This window comes from Penicillium waksmanii, assembly GCF_028829765.1.
Source record: "Penicillium waksmanii strain IBT 27052 chromosome Unknown utg000009l:1.0-4314994.0:1.0-4318279.0, whole genome shotgun sequence".
NCBI lineage: Eukaryota > Fungi > Ascomycota > Eurotiomycetes > Eurotiales > Aspergillaceae > Penicillium > Penicillium waksmanii.
In genome coordinates this window covers 1,638,170-1,658,887 of record NW_026643255.1, presented here as the reverse complement: position 1 = coordinate 1,658,887, position 20,718 = coordinate 1,638,170, and the positions used below count along the sequence as shown (strand labels likewise).

Sequence of the window (20,718 nt, the reverse complement as noted above, 5' to 3'; positions counted from 1 at the left end):
ATAATATCCCATACAAGAATGAATTTTGACCCGGTTCAGATATCAAGACGCTCTGCCCAATTTCCAATCCACATAATGACAAACTACATGAATGAGCAGAAGAAGAAAGAGAACCCCGATTCCCTTCGAAGTAGCCAGGGCACAAGTTGCGGTGCCACAGAGGGACGGGATAGAAAGGTATAGGCGGGTGGGGAGATGGAGAGAAAGAGCAGAAAATAGAAAGGACGATGTATTAGGATTCAACGCGGTACGTCCGCTTAGAGTAGGGAATCAAGTCTGGTGAAAACACTCAAGCATGCAGCGACGATCTGGTATTTTATTAGTATTTGTTTTGCCACAGTCTAGGTCGATATGGGAAGGGGGTCAACATACCTCCATTTGGAGCTCCCGGTCCTTGCGGTTCACTTCGTCGTTGATGGCCTGGGCCAGGTTGGCACCAATTGCCTGCGAGCCACCCGCCCTGCGTGCGAACGGATGTTGAGAGTATTCCGCGAGCAGCTCGTCGACCTGAGCGAACGCTCTCTCCCGCGCCTCGTGACTCATTGTAACCAAAGCATTTTCCAACACGTTGGCCGCATATGCGGCGCAGACCATTACGACCGTACGGAGGTAGCGGAACTCAGCATCCTCGGGCAACCATGTGTTTGGGGGGATGATAACCGTGCGGTTAGTGCAGATGTTGCGCACCCGCCGGTGCAGGTCGTCCTTGGCGCCACCGTCGGCCACCGGGTGCGTCGCCATATCGAAGAGGAGGAAGTTCCGTTTCTCGGTCCGCAGAATGCCCTTATCCACAAGGCCCTTGGCCAGTCTCTCGCGCACTTGTTTCAATTGGTAGCCGATCTTCATCAGGTTCCAGGTCTCGCCTGTTGGGGTGAAAAGAGATATGGGGTCAGCATTTTGGAGTCTTCCACACATCGTTATCGCCATTGCAAGGGTCCTGGCGTACCGCTCATCAGATCAATCCACGAGTTAACGCTCATCTTCTCGCTCGACTTCATCATCTTTAGTGCCTCGTCCAGCAAGACTTCCCCGGTCAATGTGTCGTCGATAACCTCGATCACGCGGTCGGCCAGGGGAAAGCGTCGCCGCGAAGAATCCTTCTGCATGCTTATACGGCCACGGAGGGCGAGCTCTATGACAATGCATCCTCGTAGGGCGTAGGAAATGTTCTCGTTCCAGAAGGACAGGTAACCCTATCAAGAGACCGCGGGTTAGCGATCAGAAGTCCGATCGGGCAAGATGGGACAAAGCCAATCCGCTCCAAGATTCCATCCCTCTGGACTCACCTGCTTATCCTTAAGTCCCAGCAACAGTACCTCCTCCATTAGGGTCAACTTGGGTTGCTTGCTCCGCTCTTCGGTTTCGCTGAGGTCGCGGGGGTCGAATGCGATCTTGTGACCATTCTCTCCACTGGTGAACGACGTCTCCGGACCACGTTGGTCCATCGCGGAGCCATTCCTTGACACAGGCGACGACACTCGACTGTCATCTTGTTCATCTGCGCCACCGGCTCGACCACCGCCTCGTCGGCGAGTCAAGCCCCCCGGCTGACATGAGGATGAGTGTAGGGTTTGGGGGGGGGGGAGGGGCGGTGGAGGAAGGCGAGGGGGAGTCTCGGCGAAGAGAGACAGGCAGATTTAATCGCTGGAAGCCGAACTGCGTGCCGGTCGCAGGAGGGCGTTTAATTGACCGTGTCAAGAGAGGATGTCAGAGGTACCGCTTAGACCGAAAGTCTGGCGCTACCGCTACCGCTGCCGCTTTCTGGAAGTGGGACTCTCGGCGTCAGGGGAAACCAAGGACCGAGTGGGTTGAAAAGCCCCGAGATAAAGGTGAGCGATCAATCCAGTTTTATAAACCGTGAATGGTATTGGACAAGGGGAGAGCGAGGTGCGGAGGAGGTCTAGGTCCGAGTCCGTTTAGGGAAGGATGATTGGGTTTGAGTGAGTTGAGGTGGTTCAAGTTTGAGTTGGGCGGACCAGAGTGGCTCGTCGGCTGCGCCCACGACAAAGGCAGCCGAGTAGAGTCCACGGGTAGTATATATAGTACTACTAGTAGTACTATCGAAATATATAGTTGGAATTCATTCTTTTTTTACTAGTCTTGTGCTTGGATTGCAATTTCCCAATTGAATTTTTTTTCTTTGTTATTGCGGCTCGGACTGGTGCGAGTGGGCATATATAGTACTGGGTAGTTTCAGATATATAATGCAACACATTCCAACTTCCAACCTCAGAAACTTGAAATTGAACTTGAAGCCCTGTACTACTAGTAGTCTGTCAACCATTTTACATATTCGTTAGAACTATTTCCGCAGGTCACCTGGGCACAAATTAAAAGTAGAGAAGAGAAGCGGAAACCCGCAGTCCATCAATGTTTCAAAACTGCATTCAAGATGATGTACACGATATAGAAGGAGAAAAAAAAGCCACTGGCATGTATTCAGCATACAAAGCGGCGCTTCAAGTCATGGAAATCCACCCGCGAGTGAACACCCCGACTCACGCCGACATCCCGATTCTTTTTCTATCCGATTGCCAGACCAATTCCCAGATTTTCAATTAGGTATCTAGTTGGCTGTAGAGATGTTGTCAGTATATTGAGTCAAGACAAAATTCGATGGAAAGGAAGCGTAAAACATACCATCGGGCTGGGCCAGGATATACTCGACAGCCTTCTCAACTGTTCCCGCATCCATGCACGTTAGCTATCACGATCACAATCCCACTCGCGCATCGGCGCATCGGAGTCGACACCCAACTTACCACTGTGAATCTGGTCGGCCTCCTTGTCGGGGATCTCAAGGCTGAACTCCTGTAGATGTGGTCGTTAGATATTTTGGAATATTTTGCGATAAGCTTTTCCCGAGGGAAACAGTGTGGGCGCATACCTCCTCAATAGCCATGACGACCTCAACGGTATCCAGGCTGTCCAGGCCAAGGTCGTTGGAGAAGTGAGAAGCACCGTTGATCTGATGGAGCAAAAGTGTGTTAGTAGAACTGATCGATGTCGGAGGGCGGGCCCTTGATGGAGCTTCGCGGCTTTGCGATTTTGGGCCGATTTTGGGCCGAGAATGGACCTCGGGTCATCACAAAGAATCAAGAACTGACCTTGCTAGCATCGGAGACCTATTTATGAAGAAAGAAGTTAGTTATTGGGGCCTGGGGACGGATTACCCGCGAATCCACCCGGGCATGGACACGAATTCTGACGCACCTTGTCGAAGTTCTTGAGCAGGTTGACTATCCGACCCTCAACCTCGTTCTTGTTCAGGCCAGCGGGAGCGGAGTAGGCGCGAATAGACTGGGAGACGAAGCAGGGAGTGAATTGAGGGACACGAGCAGCGATGGGAGAGCTGCGAATCTGGAAGGGAGCCGGGGTCTTGATGGCGACACGGGGGGCGGAGGCCCGCAGGGAACGGAGGACGGCGGAGCGGAACATTGTGAATTGAGCAATAGCACGGAGCTAATCGAACAAAAAGTGAAGAATAAGAGAAGAAAGTGGTGTTTGGGGGGGGAGGAGTGGGAGCGGAGGAATCAGCAAGATCGAGAGATTGGGAAAGGGAAGAAGGTCGGAAGTGCTGCACCCACGCAAAATCCTGCCGCCCGCCAATCAGCAAACGGCAGAAAGGAATGACCTAAGCCCAAACCTGCAACGCCAACGAACCTCAGTGCGACTCCTCCTCCCTCTTCCCCAATCTGACCCAATTGTCCCCTCCCCACCACCTCGACTTCTCTCCTCGTCTCCCCCTCACCTGCCACCATGGCATCCACCCGCCAGATCGCCAGGCTGGTCGCCTCTCGTCGCTCCCCCTTCATGCCACTGGGTTCGACCGCAAACTTCTCTTCCTCGGCCATTCGCGCAGCTACACCCGCCGGCCCCCCCTCAACCTGGCTTCCGTCTGCCCGCTCAAAAGACCTGGGAGAATGATGGAAAGAGTGCTATGAACCGTGCCTCCGAGTACTTCCTGCTCATGGAGATGTTCCGCGGCATGTACGTCGTCATCGAGCAGTTTTTCCGCCCACCGTGAGTACCACCCTTCAATATCCAATATACGAGTCGGGTTTCCCCCCAATTCGGGATACCAGGCCTCAATTGCTCTCAGATGGCCTAACAAACCTTTCTTGCGCATCATAGTTACACTATCCTCTACCCCTTCGAGAAGGGTCCTATCTCCCCTCGTTTCCGTGGAGAGCACGCTCTGCGTCGTTATCCCACCGGTGAAGAGCGCTGCATTGCCTGCAAGCTTTGCGAGGCAATCTGCCCAGCCCAGGCCATTACCATTGAGGCGGAAGAGCGTGTGGATGGAAGCCGCCGGACGACCCGTTACGATATCGATATGACCAAGTGCATCTACTGTGGCTACTGCCAAGAATCCTGCCCTGTGGACGCCATTGTTGAGAGTAAGCACCTAACCTTCAAGCCCATGATTCCCTATCAGATTGGTCTAACCAACCACCTTTTTTCTAGCCTCTAACGCCGAGTACGCCACCGAGACCCGCGAAGAGCTCCTCTACAACAAGGAGAAGCTGCTCGCCAACGGTGACAAGTGGGAGCCCGAAATTGCTGCCGCTGCCCGTGCCGATGCGCCCTACCGATAAACGCGTTCCTTTTCGTCTTCGATGTGCTGTTTTCCGGCACACATCCCAGCAAAATGAGAATGAACTGTTGGGTCCAGTGATGGAGACACGGACCTTTCCCAGTCTCGCCTACGGGCGTGCATAAAAAGGAAAAACCCAGGAAGGGCTTGGGATTCTTGCCAGCTCTCCCTTCTCCCCCTCATACTTTGTACATAAATCACCCTTCGACCTTTTGCTATCAACTCTGTACTAGTCGATTCCCAAAGGAAGCCTTGGTTTCTACACCTGGCTCCTTTGTTCGTTTTTCACCTATTTCCTTTGTCATGGAATATAGCAGGTTCTTCTGTTTCATTAAGAGTTAAACCAATGCCACAATACTTATATTTGTGATTATTCAGGTAATTTCTGAAATTTTGATCTTCAATCTTCGATAGGGCTGCAACCTTGCAAGCAAAATAGGATAGTGTGGATTGACCTTGAGATACATCCAAGGTTCAACCCAATGCATTACTAGTAGAACTAGTCCCGTTCACGGCTGAGTAGTTACTAGTACTCAGGTATTTGAGCTAATTCCTTCGACTAAGTATACTCGATTCCAAATTAGATTTCTGTAAGTCAATTCTACGATAGCTTCCAAGGCTATAGGCAAATAATTCAGGCAGAATGACGTTGTATTCACAGAATGAAGATAAATCGCTACCCATGCTGACATACATACAAGACATAACGGACAACTCATGCCGCTGAAACAGCGCGAACACCAAACTCCGTAATCCCCGGATGGATATTTCCCAGTCGATGTCTTAAAACACTTTTCTTTTTGAGGTACTTCGTGCATTCCAGCTCCTGAGAGAGAAGGGGGTTTCCCGAATCCAAGAGGCCCTTGGGTATAGGCATTGGATCGGGCCATATAAAAAATGGAAAGGGAAGCACAAAGGAATGGTAGAAAAAGAAAATAGGCACAGGAGAAGAAAAGAGAGAAAGGAAAAAAGAGAGGAAGAAGAAAAGCTGGAGCTGAGGCTGCTCGAGCTTATTTCTTCTTACCACCTCCGTTGGTCTTGAAGCTTCCCTCAAAACCCGGACGGGCCTTCTTCTTGCCAGCGGCGGGCTTCTTGCTCTTGCTCTTGCTCTTGTTGCCCTTGTTGTTCTTCTCTTCTTTGCGCTTGCGGAGATTCTCCTCGCGCTTGGTCTGACGCTGGTCCTTCGAGCGGGATACGGTGTCGAGACGTTCCTTCCACTCACGCTCGGACTTCTTCTTGGCGGTTTCTTTGCGCTTGAGCGCCTTCTTGAGAAGAGAGGTGTCATCGCGGACGCGCTCACCGTGGGCGCGCTTCTTAGCGTTCAGCCAACTGTCCTTCTCCTCAAGCTCGGCACGTTGCTCAGGGTTCATGCCCTCGAGACGAGCCTTCTTAGCCTCAGCCATCTTGAGCTGGGCGGCGGCATCGGTGGGGCCACGGGACTTGTGCCCCTCACGTGCGTTTGTCAGTGAAGCATCGGTATGCTGACCATCGGCGAAGATGACACGGCCGAAAGAGAAGTTGTTGCTGGGGGATCCGACAGACTCTGCAGGGGAGCGGGGAGAAGCCAGGAGAGATCCAGAGCCACCGGGTGAGAAACGACGGGCCATGGCCTCGTCCTTCTTCAGCTGATCTTCGTCCTTGGCTTTCTGTCGCAACTCCTTCTTGTGTGCTTTGCGCTGCTCGGCCTTTTGGCGTCGAGCCTCGATGAGCTCTTGGCGGTTGCGTGCAGGCTTGCCATTGAGGCCATCCGCTTGGCGCTTGGCCCTCAGTTCATCAAGACGCTTTTGCAGGCGTTGCTTGAGATCTTCTGGTGTGGCCTTGAGGGCCTTGGGTTCAGATGATTTGGCATCTGTGTCGGCGGAGGGAGGAACAATAGAGGAGATAGAGGAGCTACCGGACTGAGGATTGGAGGCATCGGGGGAGTTGCGGGTGGAGGAGGCAGAAGAAGGGTCTTCGGGGTCCTCGTGGAAATCGACGGAGAAACCGGGCTCTGCGACACCCTCTTCGATGTCGTCGTCGTCGTCTTCGTTATCAGACTCCTCGAGCTTCTCGGCAACACCGTTGGACTTTGAAGAAGGCTTCTTCTCTGTCTTCTCTGAAGAATCGGTCTTGCTCTCTGCTGACTTTTCCTCTGGCTTCTGCTTATCTTTCCTGGCGGTTTCCTTGGCCATCTTCTTTTCCTTTTGGGCAGTCTTCTTTTTCTCCTTCTTCTCTTCCTTTTGCTTCTTCCGGGCCTCAGCCTCCTCTGACTTGGCAGCAGCGGACTTTTCTGTCGGCTTTTGCTTCTTGGTCTTGGCATCGCCTCGCTTCAACCCCTCCTTGGGATTTTCAGAGCCCAGTTCTCCGTCGGACTCATCGGACTGCAGAGTGCCATCCTCACGCTTGCGCTTGCGAGCATTCTCGTCCATGATATCCTTGGCGGTCTTGTCGGCGGCCTCGGGGTCAAGCTTTGCCCGCTTAGCCTCGCGGGCTTGTTCTTTCGTCTGCTTTTTCCGTTGCCATTGGTCGTCCTGAAAATTCGCACGGCGGTTAGCCGAGCTCTCTCAAGAGTAAAGGGTGATATAAAAGAAAAGAATCTAGTATCCAAGAGGAAAACTGGAACAACAGAGCAGAAGGGTGCACGTACGGTATTCTCATCACCATAGTAGTATTTAGCGGGGATTAAGGACAGCAGCCCATCGAATGCTTGCGCATGGCTGCGCAGCCGATCCTAGGTCAAGTCAGTACGATAGCCGAGAATATTACACTTGCACACGTACCTCGATATCATCCATACTGCCTGGGTATTGGCCGTTTGGATACAGAGGCAGAAGTCGGCGAAAAATTTGGGGGTGAGGAAATCTTGGCAGATCTCCACTCGCTTTTCACCGCCCGCGCACAAACATTTTCGGTGTGATGGCCCGTGCTTTTATATTCACTTCTCCTACAGAGAAAGGGTTTATTGTCTTTCATCATACAAGCTTCTATGAACGAAGCTGAACAAAATGTGTCCAATGACAGTCTTAACATGTGTTTCAAAATTCAAATTAGGGCATGAAAGGTCTATATTACCACTGCAATTAATTAACCCTCACAACCATCATCGCTCCCCGTCGACTCCCAGCAGAAGCGGATGCTCTCCCTTCTAGAAGCTTGCTGGCATGCACAAGATCAATGACCTGTTCTTCATTGCCCCGAACCATATTATCATCAACTAATTGCGCCATACGTCCCAACGCTGCAGCATCGGGATTAACTGGAACAAACCTACTTCGAAGTCCGCGCTTCCTTCGCCGAAGAGCATCTTGACCGTCCACAGGGACCTGCTGTTTTGCTGGCCGTGGATCCACCGCTGTCAGAACAGCGCCGTGATCCTTAACCACAGCTGGTGAATGTGCTTCTTGAAAGACTTCATCACCAGTACAGTCCAGCACAACGTCCACAGGTTGCAATCGGAGGGCCCGAAACATAGCACCAATGTCGCATTCATCTCGAGTAGGTAGATGAGGAATGACGAGGACTTCATCAACATCCCAGCCCTGACGGATGATGTTCTCTTCAGCAGAGGTGCAAGTCACACAGATCCATGGCCGCGTATCAGAGGAAAAGAGTTTCTCTGCTCGAAGTAGCTGCACGGCGATGCGGCCGACTTCACTGTCCCGCGCGTTGGTGACCAGCACGCGCAGAGTTGTATCCTTCTTCTTTTTGAACCCGGCCCCATTGTTGAACGTATGACCTTGGATAAAATCAATGCTCTTCTTCCGCCAATTTGAACTGTTTCCACTTCCGCTTCCGCTCGCCTCCGTAGAACTCCTGCTGATGCCCCCAATGGACCCATTACCAGTTTCGGTTTTGTTTCGGTTCAAAGCATGCATATTGATAAAGTCAATGCTTTTCTTCCGCCAGCCATATCCATACCCCTTGCCGCTACTGCGTCCACTACTCCCACTGCCGCTGCCACTGCCACTGCCACTGCCACTCCCACTCCCACTCCCTTTGCCGCTGCTAGCTCCACTCTTTCTAGAGCCAAGTCCAAGACCGCTCCCACTCCCATTTCCGCTACTGTATCCACTGGACATCCCCTTCCAGTAATTGTGAGGGTCGTCGGGATCAAGCCCCGCGTAGCGAAAAAGCGCTTGCCACGCCGTCAAAGCCGGCAAAGCTAAAGCCGCGGCTTCAGTTGCAGTGATACTCTTCGGTTTGAGAGTCAATTCGCGTTCTGTTGCAACGACATAGTCCGCCGCACCTCCATCCCGTGTGTAACTAAGGACGCCGAAGACCACGTCGCCAATTTTAAACCTCGGACCAAACGGCCGGCCATGATCCTGTGCCGGGGTACTAATGACAGTCCCACAGAGACTATGGAGCGGGATTTGCGGAGTCATCTTTGTTGGATTCAACTCCGATGCGAGACGCAGTTCGTCTTGACAGAACGCCGCCGTTTGGACTTTGAGCAGATATTGGTTCGCCGAGGGCCGGGGGGTTGGAAATCCCGTGTCGAGAACTAGCCCTGTATGCGGTGTTGGCATTGCCGTTTCTTGAATATCAACATCGGAGCTATCGACACTCTGTGGGAGGCCATTCGCGATTGCTTTATTAACAGCTGGAGCGGCGGAGTAATATAGTGCCCGCATCTCGTTAGGAACCCAGCTTTCTTCGTCTTTGTTTGCGGAGAGCGGCTTTTGAGGATCTGGCTGGCCCATTGATCCGAGGTAAGAAGGCCTTGCTGGCTTGGGCTCTAGATCCTCCACTACCGGGGAGAAGCGTGATGCAGTCTGATTCGCCGTTGCTCTTGGAGACAACGAATCTGTGGGTACTGTATCTTCCACCCCAGGCGATTCTTGCTGTGGGCTGCGCGGATTATCTTCACCCATTCGTGGAGAAAGTGGTTTTGAAGTCGGTCTACTGTTTCTCGCTGGAGAGAATGGGTGAGCGGTTGTCCAGGTCTGCTCTCCTGGCCCTGGAGAGGATTGTTCTGCTGCTGGTTGCCTGCTCTTTCCTGCTGAGACAGGTGCCAGCGACTTTCTCTTATTGAGTATTGTCGGGAATTGTCTTGATGGCGTTGGCCTGCCCATCGCTGCGGGCTGACTGCCCATCCCCCTTGGAGAGAACGGCCCCGTCGACCTTTGCTCGTTTAGGCTCGCTGGGAATGGCCTTGATGATACTGGCCTGTCAATTTCATCTGCCGAATGCTCTCTGGATGTTTCGAGCGTTGAAGAGGAAGGGTCTATGGGTTTTTCATCATCATCTCCCACAGAGTCACGCGGCCTGTTCTCTTCCTCTTCCATAGCTGGAGACAAGCGTGAGAAAGTGGGCTGCTGCTGCTCGACACCGTTATCGGCTAGTGGTCTGGAGAAAGACCTTGCTCTTCGGGTATGCAATGGAGAGAAGGGCTCCGTGGGCCTCATAGGAGTCTCAAATGTATACATCTTGTGCGGTTGGTTGTTGTCAAAGTGGCGGGGATTTTTTTTTGGTATTGTATTTGGTATTATCTGGAGAAAGGGAGGGTGTGTCTACCTCCTTGTTCTTCCCTGATGCCATACTTTAGGAACTTGATGCCGGCACATTTGTTCACATTGACGTAGGGAGGCCCTTAGGTCAGTATGACACGGTTGGTGTGAAACATAGTTCTCAATAGCAGCGATTGAATCAAATGATTGGCTATTATTATCAGGAATAACAGAGAGAAAATATCTATCCAATGTCTTGGTGTTCGATTAGTTATAGAAGGCACTGGTAGAGGTTTGAATAGAACCGTGACTGTTGGATAGTAGATAATAGCGGACAATAGCTCGACTCGGTCACATCAGCAGTGTGTGAACTAAACAAGTCAGGTGAGATCAGCATCTACCAAACTGTCAGTTTCCAAACGAAGAATCATCAAGCAGCCGATCCTCCGGTTCGCACCCCATCATAAAGAGCGTCTGACTGCCGTCATGTGGCTTTCCTGGGGTGTCTTGGCGGTGAGGAAGCGACAAGAAATCCCGTAGAGAAAAGAGGATGTACTTGGCATATCTCGGCAAGACGTCAAGTACTGAGTGATGAGATGGTTAGGACGACAGTTCATTAATGATATAGCTCTTAGCAGTTGGGTTCGATGGTGAGTGATCGATCGGTGGCGGGAGTAAAGTGACCTCGAAAGGGTCCCTGCATTTTGTATCTTTGTACCTTGGTACTTCGAGATGACACAGCCCTGAAAATGCGCCTTGACCTTGACACCATGTCTTTCTTAGCTTCTAACCTAGCAGGTTTCTATTGGGAAATCACTCTTACCCAGGTTGAAGAACGATCGGATCCTCTCTTCTCAACTTGAATGTAGTAGTTGACCTCTTCCGCTCGGCCCCTGCAGGGTACGGGCTGAACCTAGAAAGAGGCTTCTTGCGCAATCCGTCTGATTTGACTTAATGATGATCATCAGTCACCAGTCACCGGGGCATGGGGCATGGGGTATGAGAAGCGCCTGTTCACAGCCCCAACACGGGGGGCACTGCGATCAGATGAGGAGGGGAGGATTGGAGCCCGTCGCCGCTAAGAGCAGATCGTCCGCGCTATATGATCAGCGCCGTTTCCCCTGATGGCCCATGTGCACAGCACTCTCGATACTTTCGGCACTTGCAGGTTTCCCGAGTCTGGCTTTCACACTTTGAGATATCCAAATCCACTACTTTCATCCCGATCCAACCTTCACCTTTCCCCGGGTTTGGACTACACACGGGGCTGGACAACGCGACCATGGCCCACGACCAAGAGTCTCCGGCCCCAGACCCCAGACACGAGAGTGATGGAGTCGAACCTACGCCGCACCTCGAGCGTCGAGGATCTGCTTTCTTGAATTTCTTCTCGTCGTTTATGGGCTCGAAGAATCCCCTCGCGAAAGCTGCGGACCGACATCAACACACCGTGTGGTTATTCGACAACACGGCCTACCAACCCGTCGTAGAGGGGGATAACTCCCCATCTTCATCATGGCAAGCCGAGGTCGTCGCCTGCATCTTCGAGAAGAATGGTCGCAAGGATGCCGGCAAGTGGATCGCCGCTATCGCCGATCATATCGGTTTGGACGGTGAGATGGGCCGCGACAAGGATGCACACGAGCGCATTAAGCAGCGCGTGCAGCCCTTCCTCGACCAGGTTTCACCATCGAAAACTCTGACCTTGGAAGCTAAAGTGGATGGCGCACTGCAAACGCACCCGATCGGCCCCTCCGATAGAAATGGCATCATCAGCCAGATTATTGACCTAGGCGTAGGTGGCGTCCAGGATGGCACGGTTTTTTCCCCGCATATCCATGGCTTCAAGCTCCCTGCTGCCAAAGCTGAGACAAGATTCGCTGCCCCGGAGGGCTGGATGGTGATCTCGGACATTGATGACACAATCAAACGTACCATGACGATGGAGACGACGGGAATTCTGCGAACCACCTTCGCCGAGGAGCCTGTACCTATCGCCGGTATGCCGGAGTTCTATCGACATGTGCAAGACGAGTTGAATCCGGCTTGGTTCTACCTGTCCGCATCGCCGTACAATCTCTACCCATTCCTGCACTCGTTCCTCCATGAGCATTATGCGCTTGGTACACTTATTCTGCGAGACTACTCGTGGATGGACGTCGGCGGATTCATCAGGTCCTTCACCGAGAAAACACAAGAGTACAAGGTTGATCGGATGGAGAAGATTCATCAGTGGTTCCCGCTTCGTCGCGTGCTTTGCATTGGCGACTCGACCCAGAAGGATCCAGAGGCTTACGCGGAAATCTACCAACGCTATCCCGGGTGGATCCATGCGATTGCAATCCGAAAGGTTACAAATGTTTCCAATATGGAGGAGAAGAACAAACCCGAGAGGTTTGAGGAGGCTTTCAAGGATGTTCCGAGTGATGTATGGACGGTTTTTGAAGACCCGATCGAGCTATATGACTTTGTTGATGGGCTTGGGATGGAAGATCAGGACTTTTAAATGCCAGAGTTACTCACTGTAGATATTATTCTGTTCGTTTACATGATTAAATTGTATATCACTAAATTGGAAGCGAGAAATGCGCCATAGAAGAAGCGTGAAAGGCCTAGGATCTAAGTAAGTACTTCCCCGCCGCTACAAGTGACCTCCAAGTTGCATGCATCGCTGCATCGTTTATTGTAGTCTAGCCTAAAAGAATTCTATAGTTCAAGAGTATACACAAGACAGTTAGAAAATCGACCATCAACCTCAACATCGGCTCATTGAAGTCAAGACCTCTATTTCTTGAGGTTTTTGATGGCAGAGGTATCGACACCGATGGTGAGATAACCGATCATACCATTCTTGACATCCTTACCGTCGGCAGGGACAACAGAGATAATAGGGCTGTATCCATCCATCCTCGAAGCCGCCAGAGTCAAAGGTATCCTTGCCATTGGTGGTTCGGTTAATCTGGGTGTGAGAGACATAAGACTCCAACACCATAATCTTCCCCTCAAGCTCCTCTGCGAAGTAAAGCTGACCAGTGCTGACCGTGTTGCCCATACCGATTGGACGTGAATGTGGATAGCGCGTTCGACATAGAAACCTAACAAATGCATCAGTGATTGGCTCCTATACTTTTAGAGAATAAGACGGATTCAATCCCTACCGGGGGAGATGGTCTTCATCTCCATCATGCCGTGCGCATCTGTAGGCCACATTCCACGCAACCAGGTGCTATCGTCGGTGTGCAGATCCGTGACGCCGGTTTCAAAGTCGTAAATGTCCATGCTCGAGAGAAGTTCCTCGAATCGGGTATTATGGGACAGGCCAGTGAAGGAAGAGTAAGATCCAGTGGCATTGCAGTGCCAGAAATCAATCAGCGCATTGGGAAGTGGTTGGCAGGTGTTCATATCCAAAACACCAATGTCGAGCCACAGTGGGATTCCAATTTGGTCTTCGGTCATATCTTGGCGCAAAGTTTGAGATCGAGGCCAGACGTAAGGTCCACAAGTCACTTCTGGGGTGAGAACGCGGGTCTCATTCTGAATGTTCTCATAGTACGGAGCTTCGGTCTGGATATCGAAAGTGGTGTTGTGGGTATCCTCCCAACGCTTGGTCAACGAGCGTTTATTCATGCGACGCTTGTTAAATGTGGCAATATGATCTGCGCAGCGTCTGCCAAGATGGCTTTGACGCTGAATTGTAGCGTGGGATTCAGGTTCATGATGGCCAGGATGGGCCAACACAGTCATTACCATACTGGCCAACAGAAGGAAGTTCATGTGCATAGCGGAAATTAAAAAAAAAAGGCAAAAATACAAAGGTAAGTTATAATAAAGCCTAAGCTTTTGGATAAGATGAATTGAATAGAAATGGCATTGAAACTCGGGGTAATAAGACTTTTATAATGTTGTTGTGGTTGTTCCTCCGTGACCAAGGAATAGTAACTGAATTCGCATTTGGAGCCATCCTACGCGTCTACAAAAGATGATCTGCACGCCTCCAAGGAACCTTATGCTGGAGATTAATTACGCGCGTGCAATATCTGATCTATAATTGATCAAATCATGTTCCTGGGGACTACTTGCACCGCCGCGGTGCAGGTGCCAAGCCTTTATTCCGACTACTACGCATTCTGGCAGTGTTGATACATCCGCAAGACCCACTAACGCTTCGTTTTATGGCCCTCATGATTGTCCAACTTAATATATCGGTTCCCTCGGGCGGGGCCGTCGGGATTACATACTATCGGTATAGGAGTAGGCCTGCCAAGGCACGTAAGGTTCTTCTCTTCCCCGTAGCGGACCCGAGGCTTTGCCCAAATGGCTAGGTTTCTACAGTAGTCAATATACGGGCTGGCCCAGAGCTTCCATATATTTGTTTGCCTAATTGAGTTCATAGGTTGATGTCTATATTGGCGTCATTGATAGTGAGCATTGTACTTATGCCGAGGTTTTGAACTTGGACGGAGAGTTCTGTCAATTAGTTACCATGCCATAGCCTCTGAGGAAATGGGTTAGCAAATTGTTAGCGGGCAAGGCTATAAATCGTATAGTTTGATCGCACATGGCTGTAACCAGTATGGAGTAGGCGTGGTGGATAAACCCCCCTTTTTTGACAAATGATTTCGAAGTGCTATCACAGACTACATGCACTCAGAACAAGCTGAAACATTGTGGAAAACTGTATCTGAGAACAAAGGGTTTTATACTGGAACATTTGTGGCTTGCCTACTTACCTTGCGGCAACTCAACCCTAGCCACTTAACCGTTGCCACCCTTGCATCTACGGTTCGTAAGGAACTACATACCAACCACCTTAATGACGCACCGTGGCAATAGCCTCTATCCCTTTAGCTGAGAATGAGAGTTACAATGCTACATATAGTCTTGCATTTTCTTCTTTCGCTCACTTGCCTTCTGTCTGTCATCTGCCGCTCTACTACATAGAGTAAAAAGCCATTCTTTGACACCGACTGTTCTCGAAGAAGGGTCTCACTTCACTTCATCTTTTGAACTGAATTTAAAAAGCCATTATAGGCAAACCCACTATGCCTTCGACAATCATCCCAACAATTCCCCTCAGACCCAGACGCCAGGGCAGATACCCACTCATAAATGAAGCCCAACATCGGCGGCCAATCGCACTGCCTAGCTACAACGATGCGAACCCACTTATTTGCAACACGACGGCACATTCCCTGACGCACGCATGGCCAAGACATCGAGGAGTGGATTGCACTAGGTGTCAAAGATACCAAAGTATCAGCTGGGTGGAAAGGAAAGCAGATTCGCGCAATAATATAACGAAAACAGAGAGCCCAGACTGCTCCAACTGTAAGATTTATTATGCCGCAAGATAAGAAGGCGATTGCAGTGATCAAAAAAGTTCAAGTTATTTTATTGAGTTCGCCATGGAAATGCCTGTTCATGAGCCGATTTGTCCTGTCCTGAAGCATTTCTCTCTGGATGATAAATCAAATATATCATAACGCCTTGTCCATCGGGTGTTCATAAACGCATCAATTTTCATATTTCATGATGGTAGGAATTGGCATAGTTTTTCTTCATTTGGTGAAAAGCACTAGTGGCTCTGCGGAAGTATATATTGCATATAAATCCGGGTCTGAAGTTGAGATAGCACACCCCGAGAAAAAGAGGCTGTGCTCAAAGTGACACAATATCGTAGTGATTTCATTTCATTATGCCTCCTTGCCATCACCATCTCTTGGGTGCCGAGATTTCAGCCCGTGAGAATGATGCGCTGACTGTTTCTTGTCCCCGTCGACGCTGGATCTCCTTGATACCGGTGCGATCAGTCACTGTGGTCGCGTTAATGATATTGTCAAAGTCTTCGTCCTCGCTTCCGGCCGAACCAGACTCTGCATCGGAATCCACATACAAAGGCTTTTCCGGTACCGCAATCTTTTCGGGCTGTGGCTTATCAGATGCGGAGGGGTTCTGGAACGACTTGGAGTTGAGAATCTTTTGTCGGATTTCGGCCATCTGGTCCTCTTCTTCAGAATCGTCGGAGATTGCGAACGGGTCTTTGTCTTCCTGTTCCTCTTCACTTTCGTTTTCCTCCTCGCTTCCATCTTCACTGTCATCATCTTCGTCATCGGAGCCGTGCCTGGCCGGCAGTCGGTTGGTGTTTCCAGTGGTCCAGATATCGTTGGTACCTTCGGCACGGCTGTCTTCGTATTCTTGTTCGATCTTGGCCAGCCATTCTTCCTCAGTCCTCTTCACCTCTTCTTCCGAGTTGCATGCAGCATAGCGTTTCAAAAGCTCGTGATTGATCTCTAGAAAAGCCTCGCCATATCGGAAGGGTTTGAGTACCTGCTGCGCCCACTCTTCGTGACCGCAAATGAAGAAACAGGCGGCGAGCGCTTCGACGCAGTTCAATCTCCATGGCTTTCCGTAGTTGACAGTGTTGGCTGCGATAAGATAGGGTACTATGGACATCCCATGGATACGTTAGTGACATGGTCCTCGAGTCAGGCACATCAAGATCACATACGCAGTCTTTCGCATTTGCCGCCAATGCGCGACCAAGGCACTTCCTTGACTCGAACCCACGAGCACTCCACCACTGCAGCACCATGTTGCTCCATGAGCTCTCGATCAGCCGGGGAGATAATCTTCTTCGCATTTGGTCTAAATGCCCGTGGATTAGCGAACACATTACGTCAAAGAATCGTGCGCGAGCTGGTGGGCATACGAAACAATCACACCGGGGTGGCGCTGGCCAATGTGTAGATCGCGCATCAATCCCAGCCTCATCAATCGTTTCCCCGAGCATCGCTTGGGATCGCAATGTCCCATATCCCAGCATGCGGCTTTGAACGCTGGTCGCGCCGAGATTGCACCCTCCTCGCCATCATCATTGCCATCACCGCGGGGCACCGGTCGAGAGCGGGGGTTGGAGAACTTCTTGCCACCTCTCGCAAAGTTTTCCTTTTTATGGCGGACCATTTTGAATTCAAAAGGCAAGGCCCTTAATGCGTAGAAAAGAAGATCGTTAGGAGCTTTGCGGGGTTTGAGTTGGAGAAGGGGGGAAAAAATCCCGTTGAAGCACAGCAGAAGCGCCACACGTGCAAGTTGCTCCGCCCGCTCGTCTCTCCTCCATCTACAACTCCGCCAAGGTTGGGGGCAGCTGTTTCTTCCCACATCGAATCCTCCACACAACCACCCCTTGGTCCTTCTTTCTTCTCATATACCCCCCCTTGATTTCCTTACTTCATTCCCCCACCGTCACCCTGGAGGCTGCATCCGCACGTATGGCGGCGAGAGACCGTTTCGGTGTCTATGCTGAGCCGGGGTTATCACCACTGCAGCGGGCAATCCGTGAGTTGAGCCACTTGATCATTGGTTGCTCAGACCAAATAAGAGCAGACTGCTAAATATATTATCGACTATAGGTAATGCCTGCGACCCGCAAAACTATGAACCCAACCTCGCCCTGAACCTGGAAGTTGCGGATCTGATCAACTCCAAGAAAGGCAATGCGTCAGTGCCCCTCCGTCAGGCACCCCCAAAGGCCGTCGCCCAGGTCGCGCAATGCTAATTACCTCTTCTATCAGCCCTCGCGAATCCGCCGTCGATATCGTCCACCTTATCAATAACCGGAACCAGAATGTCGCGCTGCTGGCGTTGGCGGTATGTGATACGGACCGAGAGATGACAACTGGCGCGGGCATGGCTGACATTCGCTCCAATTAGCTTCTAGACATCTGTGTGAAGAACTGCGGATACCCCTTCCACCTCCAGATCAGTACAAAAGAATTCCTCAATGAATTGGTTCGGAGATTCCCTGAGCGACCACCTATGCGGCCCTCGCGGGTCCAGCATCGCATCTTGGAGTCGATTGAGGAATGGCGCCAGACTATATGCCAAACATCGCGCTATAAGGAAGACTTGGGATTTATCAGGGATATGCATCGACTGCTTCTCTACAAGGGTTACGCATTCCCAGAGGTTCGCCGTGAAGATGCCGCGGTCTTGAACCCGAGTGACGTATGTGTTTATTCTATGTCGCCTGTTTAATTGCTGCTAACAACTCGGGCAGAATCTTCGATCCGCCGACGAGATGGAAGAGGAAGAGAAGGAAGCACAGTCCGCTAAGCTCCAGGAGCTTATTCGAAGGGGAACTCCGGCGGACCTGCAAGAAGCCAATCGGTTGATGAAGGTCATGGCGGGATTCGACAACCGACATAAAACGGACTACCGCGCGAAGGCAGCTGAAGAAGTGTCAAGAGTGCAACAGAAGGCTAAAATTCTCGAGGAAATGCTGCAAAGCCAGCAATCTGGCGATGGGCCACCTGGGGGCGATGTATTTGAGGTTGGTCTTGAAACAAAAACTGTGGGGATAGGCCTGTTTACTGACTACGTTGTCTACCAGGAACTTGCCAACGCGCTTCGAAGTGCACACCCTAAGATCCAGAAAATGTGCGAAGAGGAATCGGACGACCCGGAAGCAGTTCACAAGCTGCTCGAGATCAACGACAGCATACACCGTACTATTGAGCGATATAAGTTGGTCAAGAAGGGTGACCTGGATGCGGCGTCAAAGATTCCCAAGGGCACTCTCGGTACCACTACTGGTGTTTCGAAGAACGCCAACAATGAGCTCTCGCTGATCGATTTCGACCCTGAGCCCCTACCTGAGCCCATTAATGGCGACGCTGCTGGACCGTCCCAGAGCGGTGGCAGCTCGCTGGAGAATGATTTGCTTGGACTGTCCCTGGGAGAACAGGGCCCTGTTTCTGGTGGAGGTATTTCTTTGGGAGGCCCTGGTAAGCCAAGAATCTTCATAGGAGAGGTCACCCGCCGTCAAAGACTAATGTAAAGCAGTGGGATTTCCTCCAATGTCAGCTGGCCCATCTCCTCAGGCCGCATCGCCAACACCTCCCCCACAGGCACCTGCCGGATTCAAGCCTAACTATGATATTCTTGCATCCTTGAACTCGTCACGGCCTGCTTCCCAGTCTTCTACGCCGGCCCCGGGGCCATCACCGCAGGTTCGACAGACAGCCACCCCACCCCAAGCTGCCGATCCCTTTGCATCGTTGATGTCTGCTAGTCCTCGCCCGACCAGTAGTGCATTCCAACCGCCTGTCCAAAGCCAGTCCCCTGCATCGTCATCCTTGCTAGACCTGGCCGGTGGTACAACATCACCTCCGCAGGCACCAGCGCCCGCCGCTGAGGATGATGAATGGAACTTTGCATCCTCGCTACCCCCAAGCAGTGCCCTACCCACCAAGAACCAAGTACAAGTGCTGAGCACCCAACTTCGTGTTGACTTCCTCGTCCAGCGAGTGCCGGCCCACCCTCGCCAGATCTTCGTGAAGGCCCTCTTCTCCAACCCTAACAGTCAGCCGATTGGAGATCTTCATTTCCAGGTTGCCGTGGAAAAGGTAAGCCACTTCTTGTTCTATGAGTCCTGTCTGGCACTAACAAACAATCAACAGGCCTATACCCTTCACCTCAAGCCCCAGACTGGCCGAGACATTGCGCCACAGCAGCAGCAAGGTGTATCACAGGAGCTGGTTTTGGACGGAGTTGATTCGGGCAAGGGTAACTCGGTGAAAATCCGGTTCAAGGTCGCCTACAAGGTTGGGGGTGAGGCTCGGGAGGAACAGGGGATGGTACCGGCCCTTGGCGTGAACTAGGAGGCCCGCGGAGAAATGACAGAGAGAAGTGAATGTGCTCGCTTTGTTGACACGCGTTCCCGAGGGATTGGGCCCAAGGGTCAGGCTACGAGTAGTGGTCTGATGCAAGGCTGAGGCTATGCGACGCCGCCCGGCCGACCGGAGTCGCATGGACCTCGAGATCAGATTACACGTTGCTGCCCTACACCACCCTGAACTAACCTACTCTACTCTTCTCTGCCCTGATGTCTGTTCTCTTGATTGAAAACTTAGCGTCCCCTCTTCATGCTTGTTTATAAAGATCTGCGCATATGCGATACAAATTCAGCCCATTTGTCCCCTTTGGAATTGAAGCAAACTATAAATCCTACAGAAGTATTACTAGTAGTGGCAAGGTACGCCAATGGCACCTGAATCCAATCAATACCACCCCCAGGTGCCCGCTGCCATGTTCAACTCCCGAGTCTCGCTGCAAGCATTAGAGAAAGCCGAGGTTAGGAGTTGAAGTGACAACCTCTCCATTCGCCCCTCCTTCCCAACACAAGCGTCTAATATGCAGATCACCCGCGAAACTCAACTCAACTCAACTCAAGCTCAAAACTCAACTCCAGATCTGATCGAACGGAGATCCTCGCGCATCACAATCCACTTCATGTCTCGCAGTTACATACAATAGAAGTGCCGTTCCAAGCAAGATGCACTGTCGATCCCGCCGATCCGGCACTCCTCGTGTTCCTTACGGGACCCCCGCGCAAGGATACGATCTTAGCCCTCGGGATGGACCCAGTCACTGTACTTGTACCCATGATTCCCTACGAAAGGCACCCTATCAGGCTTTCAGGATACCTAGTAGGATAGTGTACCAGGTTGGTCAGACACGGATCAAATCCAATGCGTCATGTCCTCCGTTTGTCAAAGATTGGTCAAGCCCGAGGCCGTATTTTGAGCTCAGATTCGGATCAGATCATACCACATCACATCACATCACATCAGTCAGAGTAGCGGAAATTAGTGGAACGGGCACATATATCCTTACCCGAGGAAAGCAATTGCA

At 51.4% G+C, this 20,718-nt stretch overlaps 9 protein-coding genes across 9 annotated transcripts; 3 read left to right on the top strand and 6 right to left on the bottom strand.

Annotated features, from left to right (window-relative positions):
* Positions 1–257: 257 nt before the first annotated feature.
* Positions 258–1,547, bottom strand: N7481_010993 (GOLPH3/VPS74 family protein; the record flags this gene model as incomplete). The annotated part of the gene is made up of 4 exons (XM_057270212.1): positions 258–308; positions 373–863; positions 947–1,193; positions 1,287–1,547. Coding segments are annotated over 4 exons (1,050 nt in total), but the record flags the coding sequence as incomplete, so codon positions are not given.
* A 1,019-nt stretch (positions 1,548–2,566) lies between these two features.
* acpA (acyl carrier protein) lies at positions 2,567–3,438 on the bottom strand (the record flags this gene model as incomplete). Its single annotated transcript, XM_057270211.1, has 6 exons — positions 2,567–2,574; positions 2,641–2,679; positions 2,763–2,811; positions 2,888–2,968; positions 3,108–3,125; positions 3,214–3,438. 6 exons carry the CDS (start codon positions 3,436–3,438, stop codon positions 2,567–2,569), a joined length of 420 nt encoding a protein of 139 aa, XP_057117385.1.
* Positions 3,439–3,940: 502 nt separating this feature from the next.
* Positions 3,941–4,598, top strand: N7481_010991 (NuoI/complex I 23 kDa subunit family protein; the record flags this gene model as incomplete). Its single annotated transcript, XM_057270210.1, has 3 exons — positions 3,941–4,023; positions 4,135–4,400; positions 4,468–4,598. The coding sequence occupies 3 exons, from the start codon at positions 3,941–3,943 to the stop codon at positions 4,596–4,598; spliced, it is 480 nt and encodes a 159-aa protein (XP_057117384.1).
* A 1,009-nt stretch (positions 4,599–5,607) lies between these two features.
* On the bottom strand, positions 5,608–7,371 carry N7481_010990 (putative 60S ribosome biogenesis protein Rrp14; the record flags this gene model as incomplete). Its single annotated transcript, XM_057270209.1, has 3 exons — positions 5,608–7,107; positions 7,224–7,307; positions 7,357–7,371. The coding sequence occupies 3 exons, from the start codon at positions 7,369–7,371 to the stop codon at positions 5,608–5,610; spliced, it is 1,599 nt and encodes a 532-aa protein (XP_057117383.1).
* A 285-nt stretch (positions 7,372–7,656) lies between these two features.
* N7481_010989 (uncharacterized protein) lies at positions 7,657–9,450 on the bottom strand (the record flags this gene model as incomplete). The annotated part of the gene is made up of 1 exon (XM_057270208.1): positions 7,657–9,450. One exon carries the CDS (start codon positions 9,448–9,450, stop codon positions 7,657–7,659), a length of 1,794 nt encoding a protein of 597 aa, XP_057117382.1.
* A 1,858-nt stretch (positions 9,451–11,308) lies between these two features.
* N7481_010988 (phosphatidate phosphatase App1 family protein) lies at positions 11,309–12,532 on the top strand (the record flags this gene model as incomplete). Its single annotated transcript, XM_057270207.1, has 1 exon — positions 11,309–12,532. The coding sequence occupies one exon, from the start codon at positions 11,309–11,311 to the stop codon at positions 12,530–12,532; it is 1,224 nt and encodes a 407-aa protein (XP_057117381.1).
* Positions 12,533–12,810: 278 nt separating this feature from the next.
* N7481_010987 (aromatic compound dioxygenase) lies at positions 12,811–13,806 on the bottom strand (the record flags this gene model as incomplete). Its single annotated transcript, XM_057270206.1, has 2 exons — positions 12,811–13,121; positions 13,185–13,806. 2 exons carry the CDS (start codon positions 13,804–13,806, stop codon positions 12,811–12,813), a joined length of 933 nt encoding a protein of 310 aa, XP_057117380.1.
* Positions 13,807–15,735: 1,929 nt separating this feature from the next.
* N7481_010986 (ribosome biogenesis TSR3 family protein) lies at positions 15,736–16,989 on the bottom strand (the record flags this gene model as incomplete). Its single annotated transcript, XM_057270205.1, has 3 exons — positions 15,736–16,469; positions 16,535–16,671; positions 16,736–16,989. The coding sequence occupies 3 exons, from the start codon at positions 16,987–16,989 to the stop codon at positions 15,736–15,738; spliced, it is 1,125 nt and encodes a 374-aa protein (XP_057117379.1).
* A 305-nt stretch (positions 16,990–17,294) lies between these two features.
* N7481_010985 (VHS domain protein) lies at positions 17,295–19,685 on the top strand (the record flags this gene model as incomplete). The annotated part of the gene is made up of 7 exons (XM_057270204.1): positions 17,295–17,361; positions 17,436–17,523; positions 17,598–17,673; positions 17,737–18,030; positions 18,083–18,809; positions 18,868–19,430; positions 19,485–19,685. The coding sequence occupies 7 exons, from the start codon at positions 17,295–17,297 to the stop codon at positions 19,683–19,685; spliced, it is 2,016 nt and encodes a 671-aa protein (XP_057117378.1).
* Between the last annotated feature and the right edge of the window lie 1,033 nt (positions 19,686–20,718).